The sequence below is a fragment of the Castor canadensis genome, chromosome 4 (genome assembly GCF_047511655.1).
Source record: "Castor canadensis chromosome 4, mCasCan1.hap1v2, whole genome shotgun sequence".
In the NCBI taxonomy this organism is placed as follows: Eukaryota; Metazoa; Chordata; class Mammalia; order Rodentia; family Castoridae; genus Castor; species Castor canadensis.
The window spans coordinates 28,322,619-28,342,858 of NC_133389.1; the positions used below are offsets into that span (position 1 = coordinate 28,322,619).

The 20,240-nt window shown below is 34.4% G+C and overlaps 1 protein-coding gene across 7 annotated transcripts in view; it reads left to right on the forward strand.

Annotated features, from left to right (window-relative positions):
* Window positions 1-20,240, forward strand: part of Smad2 (SMAD family member 2) — an 85,353-nt gene that overhangs the window by 56,126 nt on the left and 8,987 nt on the right. For 5 of the 7 annotated variants that reach the window (XM_074069862.1, XM_074069860.1, XM_074069863.1 and 2 more), the window contains 6 exons: window positions 6-140; window positions 3,458-3,532; window positions 15,625-15,678; window positions 16,847-17,059; window positions 19,165-19,302; window positions 19,470-19,614. In XM_074069862.1, coding sequence (XP_073925963.1) covers window positions 6-140; window positions 3,458-3,532; window positions 15,625-15,678; window positions 16,847-17,059; window positions 19,165-19,302; window positions 19,470-19,614 — 760 coding nt within the window. The remainder of the gene's footprint in view (window positions 1-5; window positions 141-3,457; window positions 3,533-15,624; window positions 15,679-16,846; window positions 17,060-19,164; window positions 19,303-19,469; window positions 19,615-20,240) is intronic. The other 2 variants (XM_074069864.1, XM_074069865.1) reach the window with 1 other exon arrangement.

Genomic DNA, 20,240 nt, shown 5'->3' on the forward strand with positions numbered 1-20,240 from the left:
TGCAGTTTTGCCTCCGGTATTAGTGCCCCGGCACACTGAGATTCTAACAGAACTACCGCCTCTGGATGATTATACGCACTCCATTCCAGAAAACACTAATTTCCCAGCGGGAATTGAGCCACAGAGTAATTACATCCCAGGTATTTTTGTCTTCTGAGCATCTAAAACTTAATGTAGATAAAAATATTGTCATAACCATTGAGTATTAGTAAATTATGGTTTCACTTTTTCAGAACTCTTCTCAATTTTAGAAAGAAAAGTCTGATTTATTGGGTGATTTCTTTTGTGGAATGTTTAAGCCTTTAGCATATTAAACAGTTTTGTATGGAGAATAGTTGTACTTTGTATTCATTTTCTTTTGCAGTAACTTTACTCAAAGTACTGTGAGAAGCAGAAAAGAAAAGATCTTAGTAAATTTGTCTTAGTTGTTGAAGCTGATGCAGAATGTAAGCAAATAAATGGCTCAGGAAAAAAGTATTCCTGAAGCAAGTGTAACTAAGAATTCACCAGATAATCACCATTAGATAATTTGATGCTTAAGATAGATGTACCATTTCTATAGGAGATAAAATGTTTCAGTTCTCTAGATGAAGCAATGCATGTGTTACATTGAAAAATCAGAAAACCTCTTATTTTTATTAGGTTTCTTGTGGCCCTTAAAGTACTGATGAAAAAGTAAATGAATTCTATTACATGGTTCTCAGCTTCCTCTCTAACTCATGTTTTTTTGTGACCTTGTAATATTAATATTTCACAATACAATACCTGCCCTTTTAGTTTTTACTATATTTTAGGAGAGCAAGTAATATTATTGTTTTTTTGTTGGTTTGTTTGTTTTGTTTTGGTTTTTTATGTCTCTTTGCTTGTTTTTTCCCTAGCAGAAACTGAAGGGATGATACTAGAATGAAGATTAAGCTTCATGCTGGGTTTTTAGTGTGTCAAATTTTTTTTTCTCCTTTTCGAATATTTCTCTATCCCATCCTTATTTTTATTTTATAAAGCTAGAAATAAGAAGCTGTATGCCAGTAGCTCATGCCTGTAATCCTAGCTACTTGGGAGGCTGAGATTGGGAGGATTGAGGTTTGAGGTAAATAGTTCCCAAGACCCCCATTTCCAAAATAATCAGAGCAAAATGGACTGGAAGTATGGCTCAGGAAGGGAGTAGAGCACTTGCCTTTGCAAGCATGAAACCCTGAGTTCAAAATTCAAGCCCTAGTCCAACAAAAAAAAAAAAAACCTAAAAATATGTAAGGAATCTGAGTTCCAAGCTTTTTAAAAAATAATTCTTAAGTGTGTTGTATCATGGAAACAATGCTCATTCATCAAAGGCTGTTTTTAAAATACAAGAAAAATACAGCTATTTTTTAGTAGCTAGTTTTACAGACAGGAAGTATTTTTGATTGTTTTAATTTCTTTGATTACTATTTTATTCCAAAAGAGGATTTAAGACTGCTTTTTAGGTTTCTGGTAAATAGAAGTATGGTGAGAAGTTAGGAGGAGAGAAGAGAGGGTGGGGTATAATACAGTGTAGAATGAGGGAATAACAACTATACAATGGACATTTCCTAAGTAGAAGAATTCAGTCTGTGTGTGTGTGTGTGTGTGTGTGTGTGTGTGTGTGAGAAGGGGGGCATTTTAAGTCTTTGTGGCAATAACTGTTACTCAATGCTAGCAAACTAAGGTATAAAAGCACACAGTCTTGTGAGATGCATACTTAATAATTATAGGGACGTTAATCAAAATGTTTAGTGGCGATGCAAAGATGTTTGGGTTAGGGTTTTTTGTTTTTTATCCTTTATGTTTATGTTTATACTTATGTTAGTATTTTATTGAATTTTTAGAAAATCGGAAGCCAGTTATACTAATTGACTTTTCTGGACAGTAAGTGTTTATGTAGCTCCAAGTGACAGCAAAACCAAAGAATTAACCTTTTTTTATTTTTCGTAGTGCTGGAGATGGAACCCAGAGTCTAGTGCTTACTAGGCAAGCAGCTCTACCACTGAACTACATCCTCAGCCAGAATTCATTTTTATTCCATTTCAGAAAAGATTTTGGCATTTTCTCTAAAATGCTAATACCTTATTATTAGTTTACAGATAAATAGTAATGGAGACAGATAAATACAAAAGATAAAGCATCTTATAGTTGATAATTCTTCCAACTTACATGTTTAAGAAATTAGTGGTTAAACTGGAAAAGCTTAGCTCTCTAATTTTTCTTGCTTTCACATGTAAAGTAGTGTGTAATGATATAAATTATTCATAGTTTTGTTCTTTGAGTATATGAAGATATTTAAATTTTTTTAGTATTAAAGATTTTGGGACACTGAGCTGAGCATAGGAGTGCATTGCTGGAAGCCCAGCACTTAGGAGGCTGATGCAGCAGGATTGCAAGCTTGAGGCCATCCTGGACTACATAAAAAGACCCTGTCTAACAAAGAAACAAAAAATTTTGGAGTAGTGACTTTTAAATAAAAAGTTTGATACTTAAGTTAAAATTGATGGTTAGCTCATTGAAGATAGTTTTTAAAGGGTTAGTAAGATCAGTTCTTAACCACATTTCCCTTCACCTCCTCTTAATAATTACAAAATCCCTTTTAACTGTGTGTCTGTGTTACCTCATTGTCTAAAACTATGAACAATGTAAATGTTAAACTGTTGAAATCTTTGACCTTATTTTTTCCTCCTTAAAATTACAGATGGTGAAATTGTATATTTTTTTTATTTTCTGTGAAGTTTATTCAGTAATTCAGGTACCTCTTCAACATAAACATGGTGTTCATGAAAATGTGTTTAAAATGATACATTAGAGTCTTAATATTTATTTTCAGGGAGTATTTTGCCTGTTTTGTGCAGTAGTTTATGGTTGAATTTCTGCTTCAGACACTTAGAATTTTCCAGTTAGAAATCTCTGGAGAAATACAGTTTTTTGGGGGGAGGGATTCAGACGAGACCAGTCCTGAACCATTTGCCCTGTAAGACTTAGTTTAAGATATAAGCCTGAATTACTTTTTGAAATCTGAAATCTATGTGTGTGTTCATCTACCCTTTAATCTTATTCTGAGTACCAATCCATGATGACCATTAGTTTTAAAAAAAAAATTATAGGTACTAATGTCTTATGAAGCCTGTTGATTCAGAGCTGAGGCATCTTTGAATTTATATTTGTGGTTCTTGCCCCAGAATGTGTACATTTGGGAATGAGCCAGATAGGTAAATAATGTTTAAGAAAATAGGGCAAGAGAACTGGGTTGTATTATAAGTAGATTTTAAGAATTTACCTGCAAGATTTGGATCAGAACCTGAATCATAAAGTGCTCACTATCTAATATTGCTTTTTATAATACTACTGTATACATTCTTAGTTGTTTGGGTATATTCATTGGTTATATTTAGTACTAGGAAAATGTGAAATCAAATCACACTAAATATACTTGATTTGTTCTAAACTTTTATAGAAACGCCACCACCTGGTTATATCAGTGAAGATGGAGAAACAAGTGATCAACAGTTGAACCAAAGTATGGACACAGGTAAAATATGCCTCAATATTTGGACACAGATCCAAAATTCCTCAGTAATTAGACATACATTCACTCCTCTGTATCTACAAGGTCCATGTCCCTGGGTTCAACCAACCACAGATCAAAGCTATTTTTAAAACATTGTATCTGTACTGAACAGGTACATATCTTTTTTGGTAATTATTTATGAACTAGTACAACAATTATATAGCATTTACTTTGCCTTTTTATATAAGAGACTTGAACATCTGCAGGTTTTTAGTTTCCATGGGGGATCCTGGAACCAATCTCTCTAGGCCACTGTACATTTCTTACATTGTGTGAAACTCTCAAGAGATATGCCTCCTAAATTTAGAGAAGTTGAGAAAGATTATAACCCACAATGAAATAGTACTTCACACCCAGTGGATGTCTGTATTTCAAAAAAGACAGTAGTAAGTGTCGGTAAGAATGCGGAAAAACTGGAGTCCTTGTATATTGCTGGTAGTGATGCAAAGTGGTTCAGCCGTTTTTGGAAAAGTTTTCTGTTCCTCAAAAAGTTAAGCATAGAATTAAAATACAGCCCTGTAATTTCCCTTCTAGATCTACCCAAAGACTTTAAACAGGTCCACACAAAAAATTATACACGAATATTCATGTAAGCATTACTCATAACATTACAAATAGAAACAACCCAGATGTCTATCGAGTGATGAATGGATAAAGAAAATTAAGTATTGTACCATATAAAGAAATGATAATACAGAATGAGTGCTACAACATGGTATAATCACTGCTGTGCTAGATGAGTCAAATTACAAAGGGAGAATATGCTCAGTCAACTCAAGTGAATGCAGTGGTGCAGCTAGCTTCGAACCAAGCCTAATAGTTCTAATTCTGTTTCATTGGGGTGCTGTCACTGACACTCAGAATAACACATTTAAAAAATGACTTCCACGAATGGCAATGTGAATATCATTCACGACATGCTAAAAGTTGGCTTGACTACTAGTCCCTTACCCACCATCAATTCTTCCTGGTGCCATGGTGAAAAAGCTAGTTCCTGCAGTGTGTGATGGCACACTTATTGTCTCAGCTACTCAGGAGACTGAGGCAAGAGGATGGCTTGAGTCCATAAATTCAAGGCCAGGCTGGGAAACGTAGCAGAACACCTGTCTTAAAAACAGACAAGGAGATTGCTGATGCAGGTTCCCTCCCAGTTTAGAACAAATTTTGCTCCCTGTGTAACTCCAGTTCGTATCTTTTATGGGAAATTACATAATATAGATTAGTTGTCGCACCCTCTGGGGTAGAATGAATTGCTATTTTTTAAAGGGCAGCCAGAGGACTAATTAAGCAGAATGAGGAAGTAGCTATATGAAACAGCACCTGTTAACTTTTTGCTTTTCTTTTTCCCTCCTTTAAAAAAAAATTACTCCAGTGAAGCTTTCATTTGTCTATTAGAGTCTTGTGGACGTTATAGATCAGAATACATAGATATCACAAGGATTTTTTTTAAGTCATGCCGGAGTTTTATAAACTTACTTGTTTAAACAGATTTATGGAGAAATGGAACATAAGATGTAAATTCCATAACTGGCAATTCAGTTTTGTATCTTCTAAATGTACTTGCTTGGCCTAAGATTTACAAACATGTGGACTTAAAAGGTTTTTGAATCTGCATATGGGGTTGAATTGGGTCTCCTAAAAGATATATTGAAGTTTTAACCTCTAGTCCCTCAAACCGTGGTCTTACTTGGAAACAGTCTTTGCAGGTGTGCTTAAGATAAAGTTACGTAGCAGCAGGATGGCCTCTCATCCCATAGGATTTGTATCCTTTTAAGAAGCAAACAGAGAAGAATGCCATAGAAGATGGAGGGACTTATTAGAGTTAACAGCTAGAAGCCAAGCATGCTAAGAATTGCTGAAGAGACTAGAAGCCTGAGAAAAACTCACTGGGGGTAGGTGTGATGGTCACATCTGTATCCCAGCTACTCAGGAGGCAGATAGCGGGAGGTTCAAGACCAGCCTGGGCAAAACATTAGTGAGAGTCCATTTGAACAAATAAGCAGGGTGTGGTGTGCACGCCTGTCATACCAACTGTGTGGGAGGCATGGGTTGAAGGACGGTTGGTCTGAGGTTGGCTTGGGGCAAAAATGTGAGACCTTATCTGAAAAGTTAACTAAAGCAAAAAGGGCTAAGGATGGGGCTCAAGTAGTAGGATGCCTGCCTCCCAAGCACAGGGCCCTGAGTTCAAACCCTAGTGCAGGAAAACAAACAACAATAGTCCATAGAACAGATTCTCCTAAGGCTTTGAGAGGCCTTGGCCTTGTTGACAACTCAATTTTGGGCTTCTCCAAAACTGAAAATGTAAATTATTTTAAGCCACACAGTTTGTGGTACCTTGTCATATAGCACAGCCCAGTAAGAAATATAGTGAGTTGTAAGCTTTTGATAATGTACAAAAAAGCCTGCCTTACTCCTGGATTGATTACACATGGTCTTGACCAAGCATGGTCATAAATTGATGATCAGAAACAAAAAGTTTAGATTAGTGCACATGATTTATATAGCTCAGTCGATGCAGAGATGCTCTCTGTCAGTCCTGTGTTACTGTCAGGTGTTTTTAAATTGTTGCATGATTTTTTTTTTTTTTTTTAGTGTCATTTTAGATACTGAACTTTATGCATCCTTAGCATTTTCGTCTTTTCCTCATTGGCATTCTCTTTGGAACTGTATACCTGCAGATACCCAGGGTCTACTATACTACATACCTATACTTAGTTACTTCTAAGTTATTCATGGGTGCCTAATATTGTACCTTTTAAGGCATATACAAAAGTTTGAAGTTAAACAAATAGAAAGTAACTTACAATTTTTTCTAGTAAACTAATTGTTTTGTATACTTCTAGATAGGATTTACCTTCTGCATTTAGAAGACCACTTCTCTATCAAAAATATATAATCAGGACAAGCGTGGTCAGACTGTGAGCTAGATTACCTGAGTTTGAATTATTCTACCAGATACTCACTAGGTGACCTATGCACAGTGGTTCTTTATCTGTAAAATTAGGAATAATAATGGTACCTAATGTACAGGGTGTTAACAGAGTTAATATTTGTAAAGCAATTAAGTGTTTCCACCTCACAATAAGCACTTGTGAGTGCATTTAAAGGAGAAGAACCACTGAGAAAAAGGAAGGGAGTTGATCATACACAGATGGACAGGAAACTGAGGAACTCAAGTGCAGAGATAGAAGGATTAGGACCTTCTCTAAATTAGGAAGGTAATTTGTCAGGAATGAAGGGAGTCAAGTTTGAGATCCTTTACTCTTTGTGGCCTTAATGAGCTGAGCCATTTCTCTGCCATGTTTTATAGATTTTAGTGGAAATAAATATCTTTCATTAGATACATTGTACTTAGTGCTATTGTAATGTATGGTTTTTAAGTTTGAAATTTTCCCAATTGTTTGTTCCTAAGATACAGAAAACTATTTGTTTTTTTTAATGTTGGTTTCCCCGCCCCCCGAATCCTTGCAGTTTGGTTATAGTATTTCGTACATTCTTGAGATTTTCTATATGCACAGCAATGTCATCTGTTGAGTAAGGGCACTTCTTGTTTATTTTTTTTTTTTCCCAATCTGACTTTTTCCATTCTGGTTAAGACCTAGTAACATGTTAAATAAAAAGAATGAACATTTTTGCATTGTTCACGATTGCAGCAGAACTACATTCCATAACTCCTTATTGAGTATGATGTTAATTATGGATAGTTGATAGATGTTCTCTTTCTTATGTTCTGAGTGGTTTTTTTTTTAAAGTGGCAGTTGAATTTTTTCAGTGCTTTTTCTGTAATCATTAAGAAGATAATATGTTTTATCCTTTTCTTTTTTGTGGTGCTGAGGAATGAACTCAAGGTCTCATACATGCTAGGCAAGTGCTATACCACTGAGCTATACTGCCACGCGGACTCCTTTATTCTATGAGGTGAATTCCATTAAGTGATTTTGTAATGACAAATCAACCATAACCATATTTGGTTATGATGAATTAACCCTTTAAAATGTTTATGGATTTGATTTGCTAATTTTTAAAGGATTTTTATGTGTGTTCATGAGACTGATCTGTATTTTTCTCGTATTTTATTAGTTTTAATATCATAAAATGTCAAAAAGGATTTTCTTTTAAAATTTTTTTTGTCAGCATAAACTACTTATACAAAGGAGCTTCATTGTGATATCTACATACATTCTTATAATGTACTTGGAGCAGATTTACCCCATCTATATTACTCTCTTAATCCTTCTCCCTCTTCCCCATCCTTTTTAACAGTTTCACTGTTGCATTATTCTATTTTCATATATATATATATACATATATGTATGTATGTATATGTTATATACATATATATGTATATAACATAATTTTAATCATATTCACCCCCTCATCATTTCCTTTTCCCCCTCCCACACCCAATGGCTCCTCCCCCTCCAAAATAATCCCCCTTTTACAATCATGCCATAGTTTTTTTTTTTTAGGTCTAGATTTCACATGAGTGAAAACCTGTGATATTTGTCTTTCTGAGCTTGACTTATCTCAGTTAGCAAGATGATTTCCAGTTCCATCCATTCCTGCAAATAACATAATTTTATTCTTTATTGTTGAATACTCCATTGCATATATATGTACCATATTTATTTATGTATGTATGTATGTATGTATGTATGTATGTATGTATTTTGTGATGCTGGGGTTTAAATTTGAGGCCTCACTCTTGCTGGGTAGGCTTTCTACCACTTGAGCCACTCTGTCAGCCCTACCATATTTTCTTTATCCAGTCATTGGTTGTTGGACACCTAGGCTTATTACATGGCTTAGCTGTTGTAAATAGTGCTGGTATACACATGGGTGTGCAGGTTTCTTTATTGTGTGTTGACTTACATTCCTTTGGATATGTGCTCAAGTAATTGCCTACACCTATATCTTTAAGTGTTTTCCCTGCTTTCCAGGAATGGTTTCAAAGTTTAGGTCTTACATTAAGATCTTTGATCTATTTGGAATTGATTTTTGTTTAGGGTGAGAGAAAGGGGTCTGGTTTCAGTCTTCTATATATGGATGTCCAGTTTTCCCAGTACCATTTGTTGAAAGGACTATATGTTTTTGCTTCCTTTATCAAAGTTTAGATGGCTATAGGTGTGTGGGTTTATTTCTGAATCTTTTATTCTATTCCATTGGTCTGCATATCTGGTTTTTGTGCCAGAATCATGCTGTTTTTGTTACTATGGCTCTGCAGTATAATCTAAAATCAGGTATTAATACATCTAGTATTGCTCATATTGGTTAGGACTGCTTTGGCTACTCAGGGTCTTTTATTCTATTTGGATTGGTTTTTCTGTTAATGTGAAGAATGTCATTGGGATTTTGAATGGAATTGCATTGAATCTATATGTTGCTTTTGGTAGAGTAGCCATTTTCATAATATTCTGCCTGTCTATCAACATGGGAGGTCTTTCTGTCTTCTGGTGTCTTCAATTTTTTTTCTCATAGCATTTAATAGTTTTCACTGTAGAGGTCTTTTACTTCCTTAGTTAAATTTATTTCTAGGGTTTTTTGTTTTGTTTTTTGAGGCTATTGTGAATAGGATTGTTTTCCAGATTTCTTTCTCTGCCTGTTTGTTGTTGGTATGTAGAAAAGCTACTGATTTTTGTATCCTGCTACTTTGGCGAAAGAATTTACTGAATGTACTAATTTTTTGCAGTGACTTTAGGGTAATTTATGTATTAGATCATATATCTGAAAATAGGAGTAATTTGATTTCTTCCTCTCCTTTTTGTTTGCCTTTTATTAAAATCTTTCTCTTGTCTTACTGCTCTTGCCAGAAACTGAAACACTATATTGAGTAAGAGTAGAAAAAAATGTCTTGTTTCTGTCTTTAGAGAAAATTGTTTCAGCTTTTTCCCATTTAGTAATGTGTTGGCTATTATTTTGTTGCCTATAGCCTTTATTATATTAAGGTATGTTTCTTCATTTCCTGGTTTCACCAGAACTTTTATCATAAAGGGATGTTGAATTTTTTCAAAGCCTTTTTCTGTATATGTTGAGGATTTTTGTTCTCTATTTTGTTTATGTGCTATAATACATCTATTGATTTGTGTATACTAAACCATCCTTGCATGCCTGAAATGAAACCAACTTGATCATGTTGTATGATCTTTGGAATGTATTGTTGAGTTTAGTTTGCAAGTATTTTACTGAGAACTTTTGCATCTGTGTTCATCCAGGTAATTGCAAGAGGTGTGGGCATGTCCCAAAGCTAGGTCTGCCAGTATGTCCTTGAGGCCACCCAGCTTAACATGTTGGGGGGGCTTTAGCTTCTCCTTCCTGCCGTTGAGCTGGGGCTGGATCTGCAAACTCTTTCCTAATTTTCTCTGTTGCTTTTTTGTTTCGTGGTGCTTTTCAGCTGTCCTGTCCCTCTTTCCTGGTTTCCTCTTTCTTCTGAATACAATCCCTCCTTTGTTACTCTTCTCATTGATGGAGTTAGAAGGCTCTGCCATCTTGCCAACCACTTAACGTTTTCTCTGTTTTCTGAAAGAGTTTATATAAGATCAGTATTGATTAAATTGAGAATTATTTAGAGTTACAATGTATATTGGTACTCTGTACTTCATATGAAATTTGGTAGTTTGTATTTTCTAGCAAGTTTATTTCATCTGATTTGTTATTCCTTTAATATCTGTAAAAGTCATAATAATGTCCTATTTCTTTAATTTGTAATATTGGTAACTTGATTTTTCTCTGTTTTATTCTTAATGTCTTGTTAGTTAATAGTTTCAAAGAACCACCTTTATCTTGCTAATGTTTTCTGTTGCCTTTATCTCTTCTATTTCATTTGTTTCTCTTGTACATTGTTTTCTTCCATATGCTTTGTGGTTACACTCTTTCTTTCTTCCTTCATGTGGTATACTTTAGATTGGCAATTCCTTTCCTAGCGTAAGCACTGACAGTTACCAGTTTGCTTCTAAGCCTTATTTTTGCTTCATACTGCAAATTTTCATACATTGGTTTTGTTATCATTTAATTATTTTCTAATTCCTTCTCTGATTTCTTTGACCCATTAGTTATTTAAAAGTTTGTTTTTTAAAAAAAATTTTTGTAGAGCTATTCTAAACACCTAATTGATTTTTTTTTTAACTTTTGTTATCACAAAAATTAACATTTATTTTGGTAACGTACCTTTTACACTGCCATGACATTTGTGCAAGTATTAAACTCTTTAAAGACACACCTTAGTACAGCAACATTACAAGAGATAATTTTTTTAAAATATACATATGTATTTTTACAGTGCTGGGTATTGAACCCAGGGCCTTGTGCATGCTAGGCAAGCATTCTACCATTGAGTTATATCACATCCAACCCAAAAAGTTTTCTTTTCTAAGTAAAAAATGTAAGTAAAAGAAAACCTTCAAATGCTACATCCTTAATATCCATGAAAAAATGTCAGCTCAAGTTTAAATACTTTTGATTTTATTAAAGAAAGTATAAAATATTGAATTCTACATTTAAAGCACTATTATTTTAAGAATCAAAAAAAATCAGTCAAGTCTCTTCATACAACCTAATTGATTTTTAATGTAGTTTTGTTATGGTCCAGAACATACCATATATGATTTCAGTCCATTGAAATTATCTAAAAGTTATTTTCTGCCATAACATGTGGCTTTTTTTTTTTGTATTGTGACTATTATTTTGGAGGTACAAGAGTTTGAACTCAGGGCCTAGTGCTTGCTTTACCACTTGAGCTATGCCCCCAGCCCTTTTTTGCTTTGGATAGGGTCTCATGCTTTTTGCCCAGGGCTGGCCTGGATCTCAATCTTCCTGTCTTCACCTCCTGTGCAGCTGAGATTAAAGGTAGGTACCACCACACTTAAGTTATTTATTGAGATGGGGATCTTGCCAACTTTTTGCCTGGACTGGCCTCAAACCATGACCCTCCTAATCTCTACCTCCTGAGTAGCTGGGATTGCAGGCTTTTTTTAGTGAGAGTTTCATATATAGTTAAAAAGAATGTCTGTTATTAGATGTACACATTAAGAATTACTATGTCTCCCTAATAAGTTGATCCTGATTATGAAATCTTGTGTTAACATTCCTGTATCTTTCTTATCTCATGATTACATGGTGTTTTTTTTTTCATACTTTCACCTTCAGTCTGTCTGCATCTGTATAGTCAAGGTATGTTTATTGTGGACAGCATTATGTACTTTATTCAATCTAATCTTCACCTTTTAATTGGGAATTTTAGTTCACTTATATTTAAAGTAATTATTGATATCATTAAATTTAGGTTACCATTATGCTATTTATTTTCTGTTTGTCCTGTTTTTTGTTCCTATTCTGTTTTCCTGCTGTAGATTAAAGTTTTATTCCATTCTGTTCTCTTTCGACTTAGCAATAACATTTCATGTTATTTTCTTAGAAGGTGTTCTAGTGATTGTATTGTTCTTAGCATCTCTTACCCAAAAGGCTACTTTTACTTAAGTTGTAATATTTTACAGCTTCATAGAAAATATAAGAACTTCACGACACTGTAATACCATTCATTTTCCTCTATTTGTGTTATTATATATATATATATATATATATATATATATATATATATATATATGTCATATTGTGGCTTGAATTCAGGTTCTTGTGCTTACTTGTTATCCTATATTTTACTTCATAAAAAAGTTAATTGTTATTTTTGCCTTAGATGAAATTAACCATATACTTAACATACAATCCTGAAGTCTTGCTCCTTGTTTTTTTACATAAATTAGTTGAAAACCTAATATTCACACAAAAGCCTGATTATGGTTGTTTATAGCAGCTTTATTCATAATTGCCAAAAAATTTGGAGGCCAGCAAGATTTTCTTAGTAGGTGAATAAATGCATAAATCATGGTACATCTAGACGTACGAGGAGAAGAAGAAATGAACTCTCAAGCCACAGAAAACATTATATACTGTAAGGTTCCAACTATATGACCTTCTGGAAAAGGCAAAAGTATGGAGATGGTAAAAATGTCGTGGCTCCAGAGAAGAAAGGATCGCTTAGGTGAAACCCGAGGCAGTGAAGCCATCCTGTGCTTCCAGGAGCTGTGGGTTGCCATGCTTGTTAACCCATAGAAAACACAACACCCGGTGTGAGCATAGTGTGGGCTGTGGCTTTTGATGTGATGGCAATGACGTATCAGCACAGGTTTATTGGTTGGAACAATCGTACTTTTATGGTGTGGGCATGTTGATAGTGAGTTGAGATTGTGAGGGGCAGGAGGTGGCAGGGGTAAATGGGACATCTTTGTACTTTCAATTCAATTTTGCAGTGAGCCTGAAAGTATAAAAAATTTTTAATGTAAGAGCATATATTTAATCTTATCTTGAAACATATACCAAAACAGATCCCCAAAAAACAGAGAAATATTTACAAATGCCTGACAGTTCTAAGAACTGCTTTCTAAATTTAAAAACTTACACATCAAGAGGAAGACAGTAGCTGGTGGAAACAATGGATAAAAAGAATATGATTGTACCAGTTTTGCATCAAAAATAGAATTAAGAAGGATAAAGAGTCGCCTCTTTTAAACTTGTTAAATGATAGGCATCAGCCTGTAGTGACAATGCAAAGAAATACTAGCCCGTAAGTTCTTGGTGAGACTAAACATTTTTGGAGGGTACTGCAGCACTTGGTTATAAAAGTATCTAATCCCTCTTTGAAAAATGTATCCTACAAAAATGTGAACTTGGATGTGATGGATACATGCCAAGAATTTCTCTTAAGATGTTTTAGCTGCAAATAGCAGACCCTGCTGGTGTGAATTGGATGAATAATAATAAGAGTAAGAATGTTTATTATCGTTCATAACTAGAAGGCCTGTGGTAGGCCAGATTTTAGCAGCAGCATTTTATATATGAATAATCCATAGGTTAGTTATGAGTTATTTAAACTTCTGTTAACTAATAAAGTGTTTGCTTCTTTAAAATTTTTATACTGTACCTTTTTGTAATTTGTCAGATCTTACTCAACTCCTGGCCCTACTGGTCATTTCTAATGAGTATTTATTCGAGGAGTAAACAGTTAAAAGATACGGATAATTGGGCAGTTTCCTTCATTTCTAATAGTAGCTTTGTTTATTTTATATCTGCTTCAGGAAACAGCATTGAATTTTAGTTCATTGTTCTAAATATGTTTTGACCTTTCTTAGTTATACCTGTTGTGACTTGCCAACAGATTTTTTAAACTAAGGAACAAAGAAAGAACATAACTTAATTGTGTTACAGGAGAGCATTCTGTCATCTTAAAAAATACTCATCACCTGTTTTCTTTTTCTGATTTGTCTGTTTATCTGGGGGCTGCCATTTCACCTTTGTTATCTGACATTTTATGTTTGGTTGTAGTGGTATATGTCAGAGAGGTACATAAAGTGGTCAGACCTCCCTTATTCTACATGTGTGCCGTAATGTGCATTTGAAGCTTGGGAGCTATATGGAGGCCATGCTCTTGATAACCTTCCCTAAATGTTGAAAGAATGGTAATCATAAAATCTGTCCTGTGTTTGTAATTATAATAAGATTATTTGGCAAATATAACGTGCTTTAAAATTTAGTGGCATGGTATTGAGTGAAATGGTGTTAATTTTTTTCTTCTGTTGTCTGTCTTGTTGATTTTCTTACTTTGTGTATTTATGTGCTTCTAGATTACATTGTTTACTTACAACAGGATGCATTGGATAATTTTCTAAGAAAACAGAATTTAATAAAACTTATCCTAAGAAACAAAACAACTTTCATAGAAGAAATAGAGAAACCTCTAAGTAAACCCTAGAAAATTGTCAGTTAACATTTTACTAAACTTTTAAAGAATGTGCTGTTAAAACACAACTTTTCAGCTGGTACAAAGCATAGAAAAAGACAAAGCTTCTAAATTGTCATAACATTGATCACAGACCCTTACAACATCACTCGGAAAATAATACTCATCAGTCTAGCTTGAAACCATCAGTGCAGAGTCTTGAATAAGAAATTTTATTTCTCAGCTTAAAAGCCAGTTGTGCTTAGTAGCAGAATACTAGAAGCATTACAAAAAGAGGAAGATAAAAATGCCCATTCTCACTACTCTTTTATTAAATGGTGACTTGAACCTCAGTAAGTGCTTCATGGTTAGAATTGGAACTGAGTTATAAGACAGGTAGCTAAATATTTGTATCTCAGTACATAAAGAGCCTGCCGCAAATCAGTTAAGAAAATGGGCAAAAGAAAAGAACAGACTCACAAAAAAGGAAATACAAGTAAAGGAGAGTAAAGCTTTTTTTGTGTCACTTATGAGAGAAATATGAATTAAAAACTATACTTGATAAGACCATGTTTTGATTGTTACTGGTTGCACTATGGGCATCTTCTCACCATTTGTGTTGTTACAGGGAATATAAAGTGGTATAACCTCTGGGAATAATAATTTTACAAAAATCTATCAAGATTACAAATTCACAAGCCCTTTGACCTGGCAGGTTCTCTGTTAAAAGTATCTTTCAGATATGGTTGTATAAGATTACTCATTGCAGTCTTGCAATGACTTAAAACCAAAAATCAGAAGTAGCCTAAATATACACCATTATGTAATCATAATGTATTGTGATATAATATTAAGCCACTAAATGATAGACAGACAAGTAGTAGGGAAACATCAATATGAACAGGTTTTGATAGAATAAATAAGTAATACAGAATTTCAGAACGGTTGCCATTTGCATATAAAGAAGACACAAAAGAAATATATTTGTTTATATTTGGTTCATAGAATATTTTGGAAAGCTATACAAGAACCTCAATAGTGGATTCATTTGGGAGGGGAACTGGGTGGTGAGAAGACAAGACTGCTTATACCCTTTTGTACCTTTTATATATTGAAGCTCCCCAAATTAAACTAAAATGGAGTGTATTTTGAACTCTTGGGATTTAAGTTACCTGTGTATTATTTATGATAACTGCAGCCAGATAAAACCAGTTTTATTATTACTTAATTAGAAGTTCTGGACATCCTTCAATATCTATCTTCATTTTTTCTCCCTGTGTTTTAGGCTCTCCAGCAGAACTGTCTCCCACTACCCTGTCTCCTGTCAATCATAGCTTGGGTAAGGTGCAAATACTTCACACTGTTTTTTCATGGTTCCTACTTAAGAAAAGGCTTCTCTGAAAATTAGTTGTTGTGTGTATGAGAAAGGAATACCAACAAATCACATTACACAGTTGTTTAATCAGGGCTTTTAAAAAAAGATTGATATTGTGTTTCAAAATTACTAAAAGTGTTTTACTGGCACTCATGAGTGTATAAGACATAATCTTTTAAAATCACTGAATGCATGTTCTTTATTCATGAAAAATCATATAACCTAATGTGGATACACGTCTATGGGTATGTTTCTGATTATTAATATAGTGCTGTGGCAGTTAATGTAAGAGGTATGTGTATATATGGCCACATACATACACATCACACAAATGTATATACATGCTATGGGAGATTTACATATGTGTGTGTGTGTGTGTGTGTGTGTGTGTGTGTTTGTTTTGGGTCCTGATGATGAATCTTGGTGGTTCATAATTTTTCTTCAGTGTCTTCATGTTTGGAATTTATTCTATAAAGCTGTCAGGTTTTTTTTTTTTTAGATCCTTTATAATATTCTTTGGGATATGTTTCAGTTTAAATTGCAGGAGTTAAATACAAGCAATCCTCATTTTCCTGTGAAACAAGTAGTCTCGGTTCCATATTCTATTTCAACCTGCATACTCTTTGTGATTTGCTACTTCCTGGTTCTTATATATGCATGAGTTTTCTATTTTTTTGTAGCTAGGGTAACTCACCAAGTCAAAACAGACAAATGTTTAAAAAAGGTCATATTTTGTATCCTTTTATTATGACACTTTTTTTTACAGTTTTTGATCCATTAATCTTTGCTCCAATTTTATACTTTTATCCTAACCAAAAATTACCTTCATGGTGCATCTTGGATGTGCATCTTAGTGTGGAAAGTTGACTTACTTTTGTCTATGGTTGTTTTGTATTTGACCAGGAACTAGACTGAAACTACCGATAAGACAAATAATCCAAAATAAAGTGGTATTTAATGAGATGGGGGAAATTTGAAAATCTGGTATGATCTGTGAAAACTGATAGAGATATTAGATCTCCTTCCTGAACTGTTGCCTGTGTCTGCTGTATAGAGCATGTAAAGATAATGATATTCAATGTGTTTACATCTTGAATTGTTCACCATTTCCTTGTACTTTTTCCCCCCCCAGATTTGCAGCCAGTTACCTACTCAGAACCTGCATTTTGGTGTTCAATAGCTTATTATGAATTAAACCAGAGGGTTGGAGAGACCTTCCATGCATCACAGCCCTCACTCACTGTAGATGGCTTTACGGATCCATCAAATTCAGAGAGGTTCTGCCTAGGTTTGCTCTCCAACGTTAACCGAAATGCTACAGTAGAAATGACCAGAAGACATATAGGTATGTTTTATTTTCCTTGTGTGAGAAACCTATGCAATATACTGATAATGTGGCTTGTGTATAAAAAACCCAGCCTTCCCTCAGCTAAATGCTGTTATAGTTAAGTGCACAGCCTCACTGCTCTCATAGATCCTGGTGCTTCTTCAATCTGCAAGGTCTTTTCTCAGACTTACTATGTATCCAACATCCTTGATAGTAGAAAGTCCGTCAATAAATATATTTATAAATTAGCAGGTTCAGATTTTGGAGTTTTGATTTTTACAGTCAGGAATTTTTTTTTTTCAGTTTATATCTTTTGACTTTTTTCCCTTCAATTGAGTTCATGAATCAGATTTACTCACTATTAATCTGAGGCCACATACCTAAAACAAGAACTGACAATATAATTCAGAAAATCTCAAAATAATTTGTCCTACAAATCTGGCAGTCCCAGAAACCCTTTCAGTAAGTTTGTGAGATGAGACTTTTCCTTAATGGTACTATAACGCTATTTGCCATGTTCACTCATTTTCTCCAAGGTATGCAGTGACTGTGTGGTATATGGTTGTGTACAAGATGAAATGTAGAGGTGATATAAGAATCCTGTTCTTCTGTTATGACAGACATTAAAGAAACTTGAAACTGAAACACTGCCACTTCCTCAATTTTTTTTTACATTGGAAAAAAATTTTTTACTTTTTCATAAACACATTATTTACATTAATAAGTAATAGGCTATTGTGATTTTTTTAAATGAATTTATACTTTTTCAGTCTCAGTTCTAGTATTTAATTTTCATATTTAAGTTTCCATAAATATAATCCAAAACCCTTTGGAATCCTTGGCATTTGTTTTTACAATGAGATTTTTAAAGAAGTTTTGAGAGACTAATAACTGGGCATCATTCTCATCACCTCAGAGTGACTTCTTGTAACAAGGTAGCTTCTGGTTTTGAATTTACCATTACCTCTGTGAAAAATAATGCTGAGTATCAAAGTGTAATTTTGATACTATAAAATGATGGTGACTTACCTCTTGTACTTCCCTCCTTGTACTGGGGATCAAACCCAGGGTCCCCTGCATGCACTTTACCACTTGATCCATGCTCTACCCAGTTGTTAATTTTCTGCTTTTGTGTTTTTAAATTTTTTTTATAGCCCCGATACAATTTCCTGTGTTTTTGTGTTTTAATTGGGGATTTGCATAAACAGAGCTTTCTCTATCCTATTCATGTCTCTAAACAAAATCATAGGTTGCTGTAATTTTAGATTGAATTCTAGTTTTATCATATGGTTTTGATCAGAGAACATAGCCTGAAAAAATGTACTTTTTGTACTTTGATTTCCTGATTGCCAAGTACATGATTGGTTGTTTTTTACAAATATTTCAGTCTTAAGAGAATATTATAACAGCCTTTGTTTATCTGTTATATCTGGCTTGTTGGTTGTCTTACTAGTTTTCTCTTGCTGCAGCACAAAGATAATCTCCTTTTCTTAAGGTCAGCTGATTTTCTACTTTAGTTACATCTGAAAAATCCCTTAATCCAGTGTGCAATTGAGTAACAAGATGTTTACTTACCAGGGTCAACTCTCAGGTGCCAGAACAGAACTCTGCCTCTCAGTGGTGTTTCTGGGTTTTTTGTTGTTTCTTTTGTTTTTTTAAATCCTTTAAGTTTTTTTCATGTATGTCTTTTGATTGGTCAGTTTCTGAAAGAAGTACTAAACCCAGGGCTTCACACTTGATACCACTTGAGCCATGCCTCTAGCCCATTTTGCTCTGGTTGTTGTGGAGGTAGGGTCTTGCTTTTTGCCCAAGCCAGCCTGAACTGTAGTCCTCCTTTTTTAAAGTTAATTTGAAAATGACACATAATTTGCGTGAAGCTATCTGACTTTCCATGTACTTCTTTACATAGCTTAAATATTTTTAATTAGCACATATTTTAAAAATCAACAGAATCATTGTTAGAAAAATGTACAGTGGTGTATTTCAGATTTAGATTTCAAAAAAGGATAGATGTGGAAAGTGATGGAAATTCTTTACATTAGTTTTCCTCCAAGAAGCCTTTCCCAAAGTCACACTGAAGTAGTAAGTGTTTCAAAACTAACCACATATGTATTTTGTTTTAGGAAGAGGAGTGCGCTTATATTACATAGGTGGGGAAGTTTTTGCTGAGTGCCTAAGTGACAGTGCAATCTTTGTGCAGAGCCCCAATTGTAATCAGAGGTACGGCTGGCACCCTGCAACAGTGTGTAAAATTCCACCAGGTATGAGCTCAATGATGTAAATAACCTCTTGCATCAATTGCTTAGTTCATCTAGTTGCGAGTCACCTCGGGAGTCAGGAACTGATTTGCATGCCCTGCAGCCCTTTAGAGTTGTTTTCTAATCATGATCCTGTTTTCACAGTTTCTTTCACTTTTTTTCAATCCTAGGCTGTAACCTGAAGATCTTTAACAACCAGGAATTTGCTGCTCTTCTGGCTCAGTCTGTTAATCAGGGTTTTGAGGCCGTGTATCAGCTAACTAGAATGTGCACCATAAGAATGAGTTTTGTGAAAGGGTGGGGAGCAGAATATCGGTATGAAAAATACACATATTCAGTTCTTAAATTTCTGCAAAGTAATTGTTTTTTTCCATTTCTTTGCATGTTCTAGAGTTCATTTATAGATCTATTTTCATTGAAGTTGTGGGGTCAGCAGATCTTTCTGTAAAATAATAAAAGAAAGTTGAAGGCTTCTGGATTCCACACTATCCAATTTCTGTGCTGGCTTTATAGAAGATAGAATTAAAATGTGCATTTTGACATAATGCAAAGTGCTAGCTACTATAAAAGGGGTATATTTAATGGGTGTGTCAGTGCATAAAAGTAGAAATGTTTTCACTTACAACCTGGGGAAGGCTTCCTAGTAGAGATGGGAAATGATATAGGCTCTAAAAGATGCATTGGATTCCAATAGATAGGAATGTGTGGGTGGGAAATTGTAATCCTGATAGTAGAATTGCATTTAGCTTAGAGTAGAGAAAAATAAGGATGTACAAATAAGCTGAGACCAGTTGAGTAAGTCCCCCTTCTTTTCTGTTACCCGACATTATTATTATGTCAGCCGACATTAATAATACAGAATGCTGGCACTGCTAGCCTTCTGTACATATGGGTGTAACAGAGCAGTTCTCAGGCATAGAAATTCAGGTACCTGCATGTGA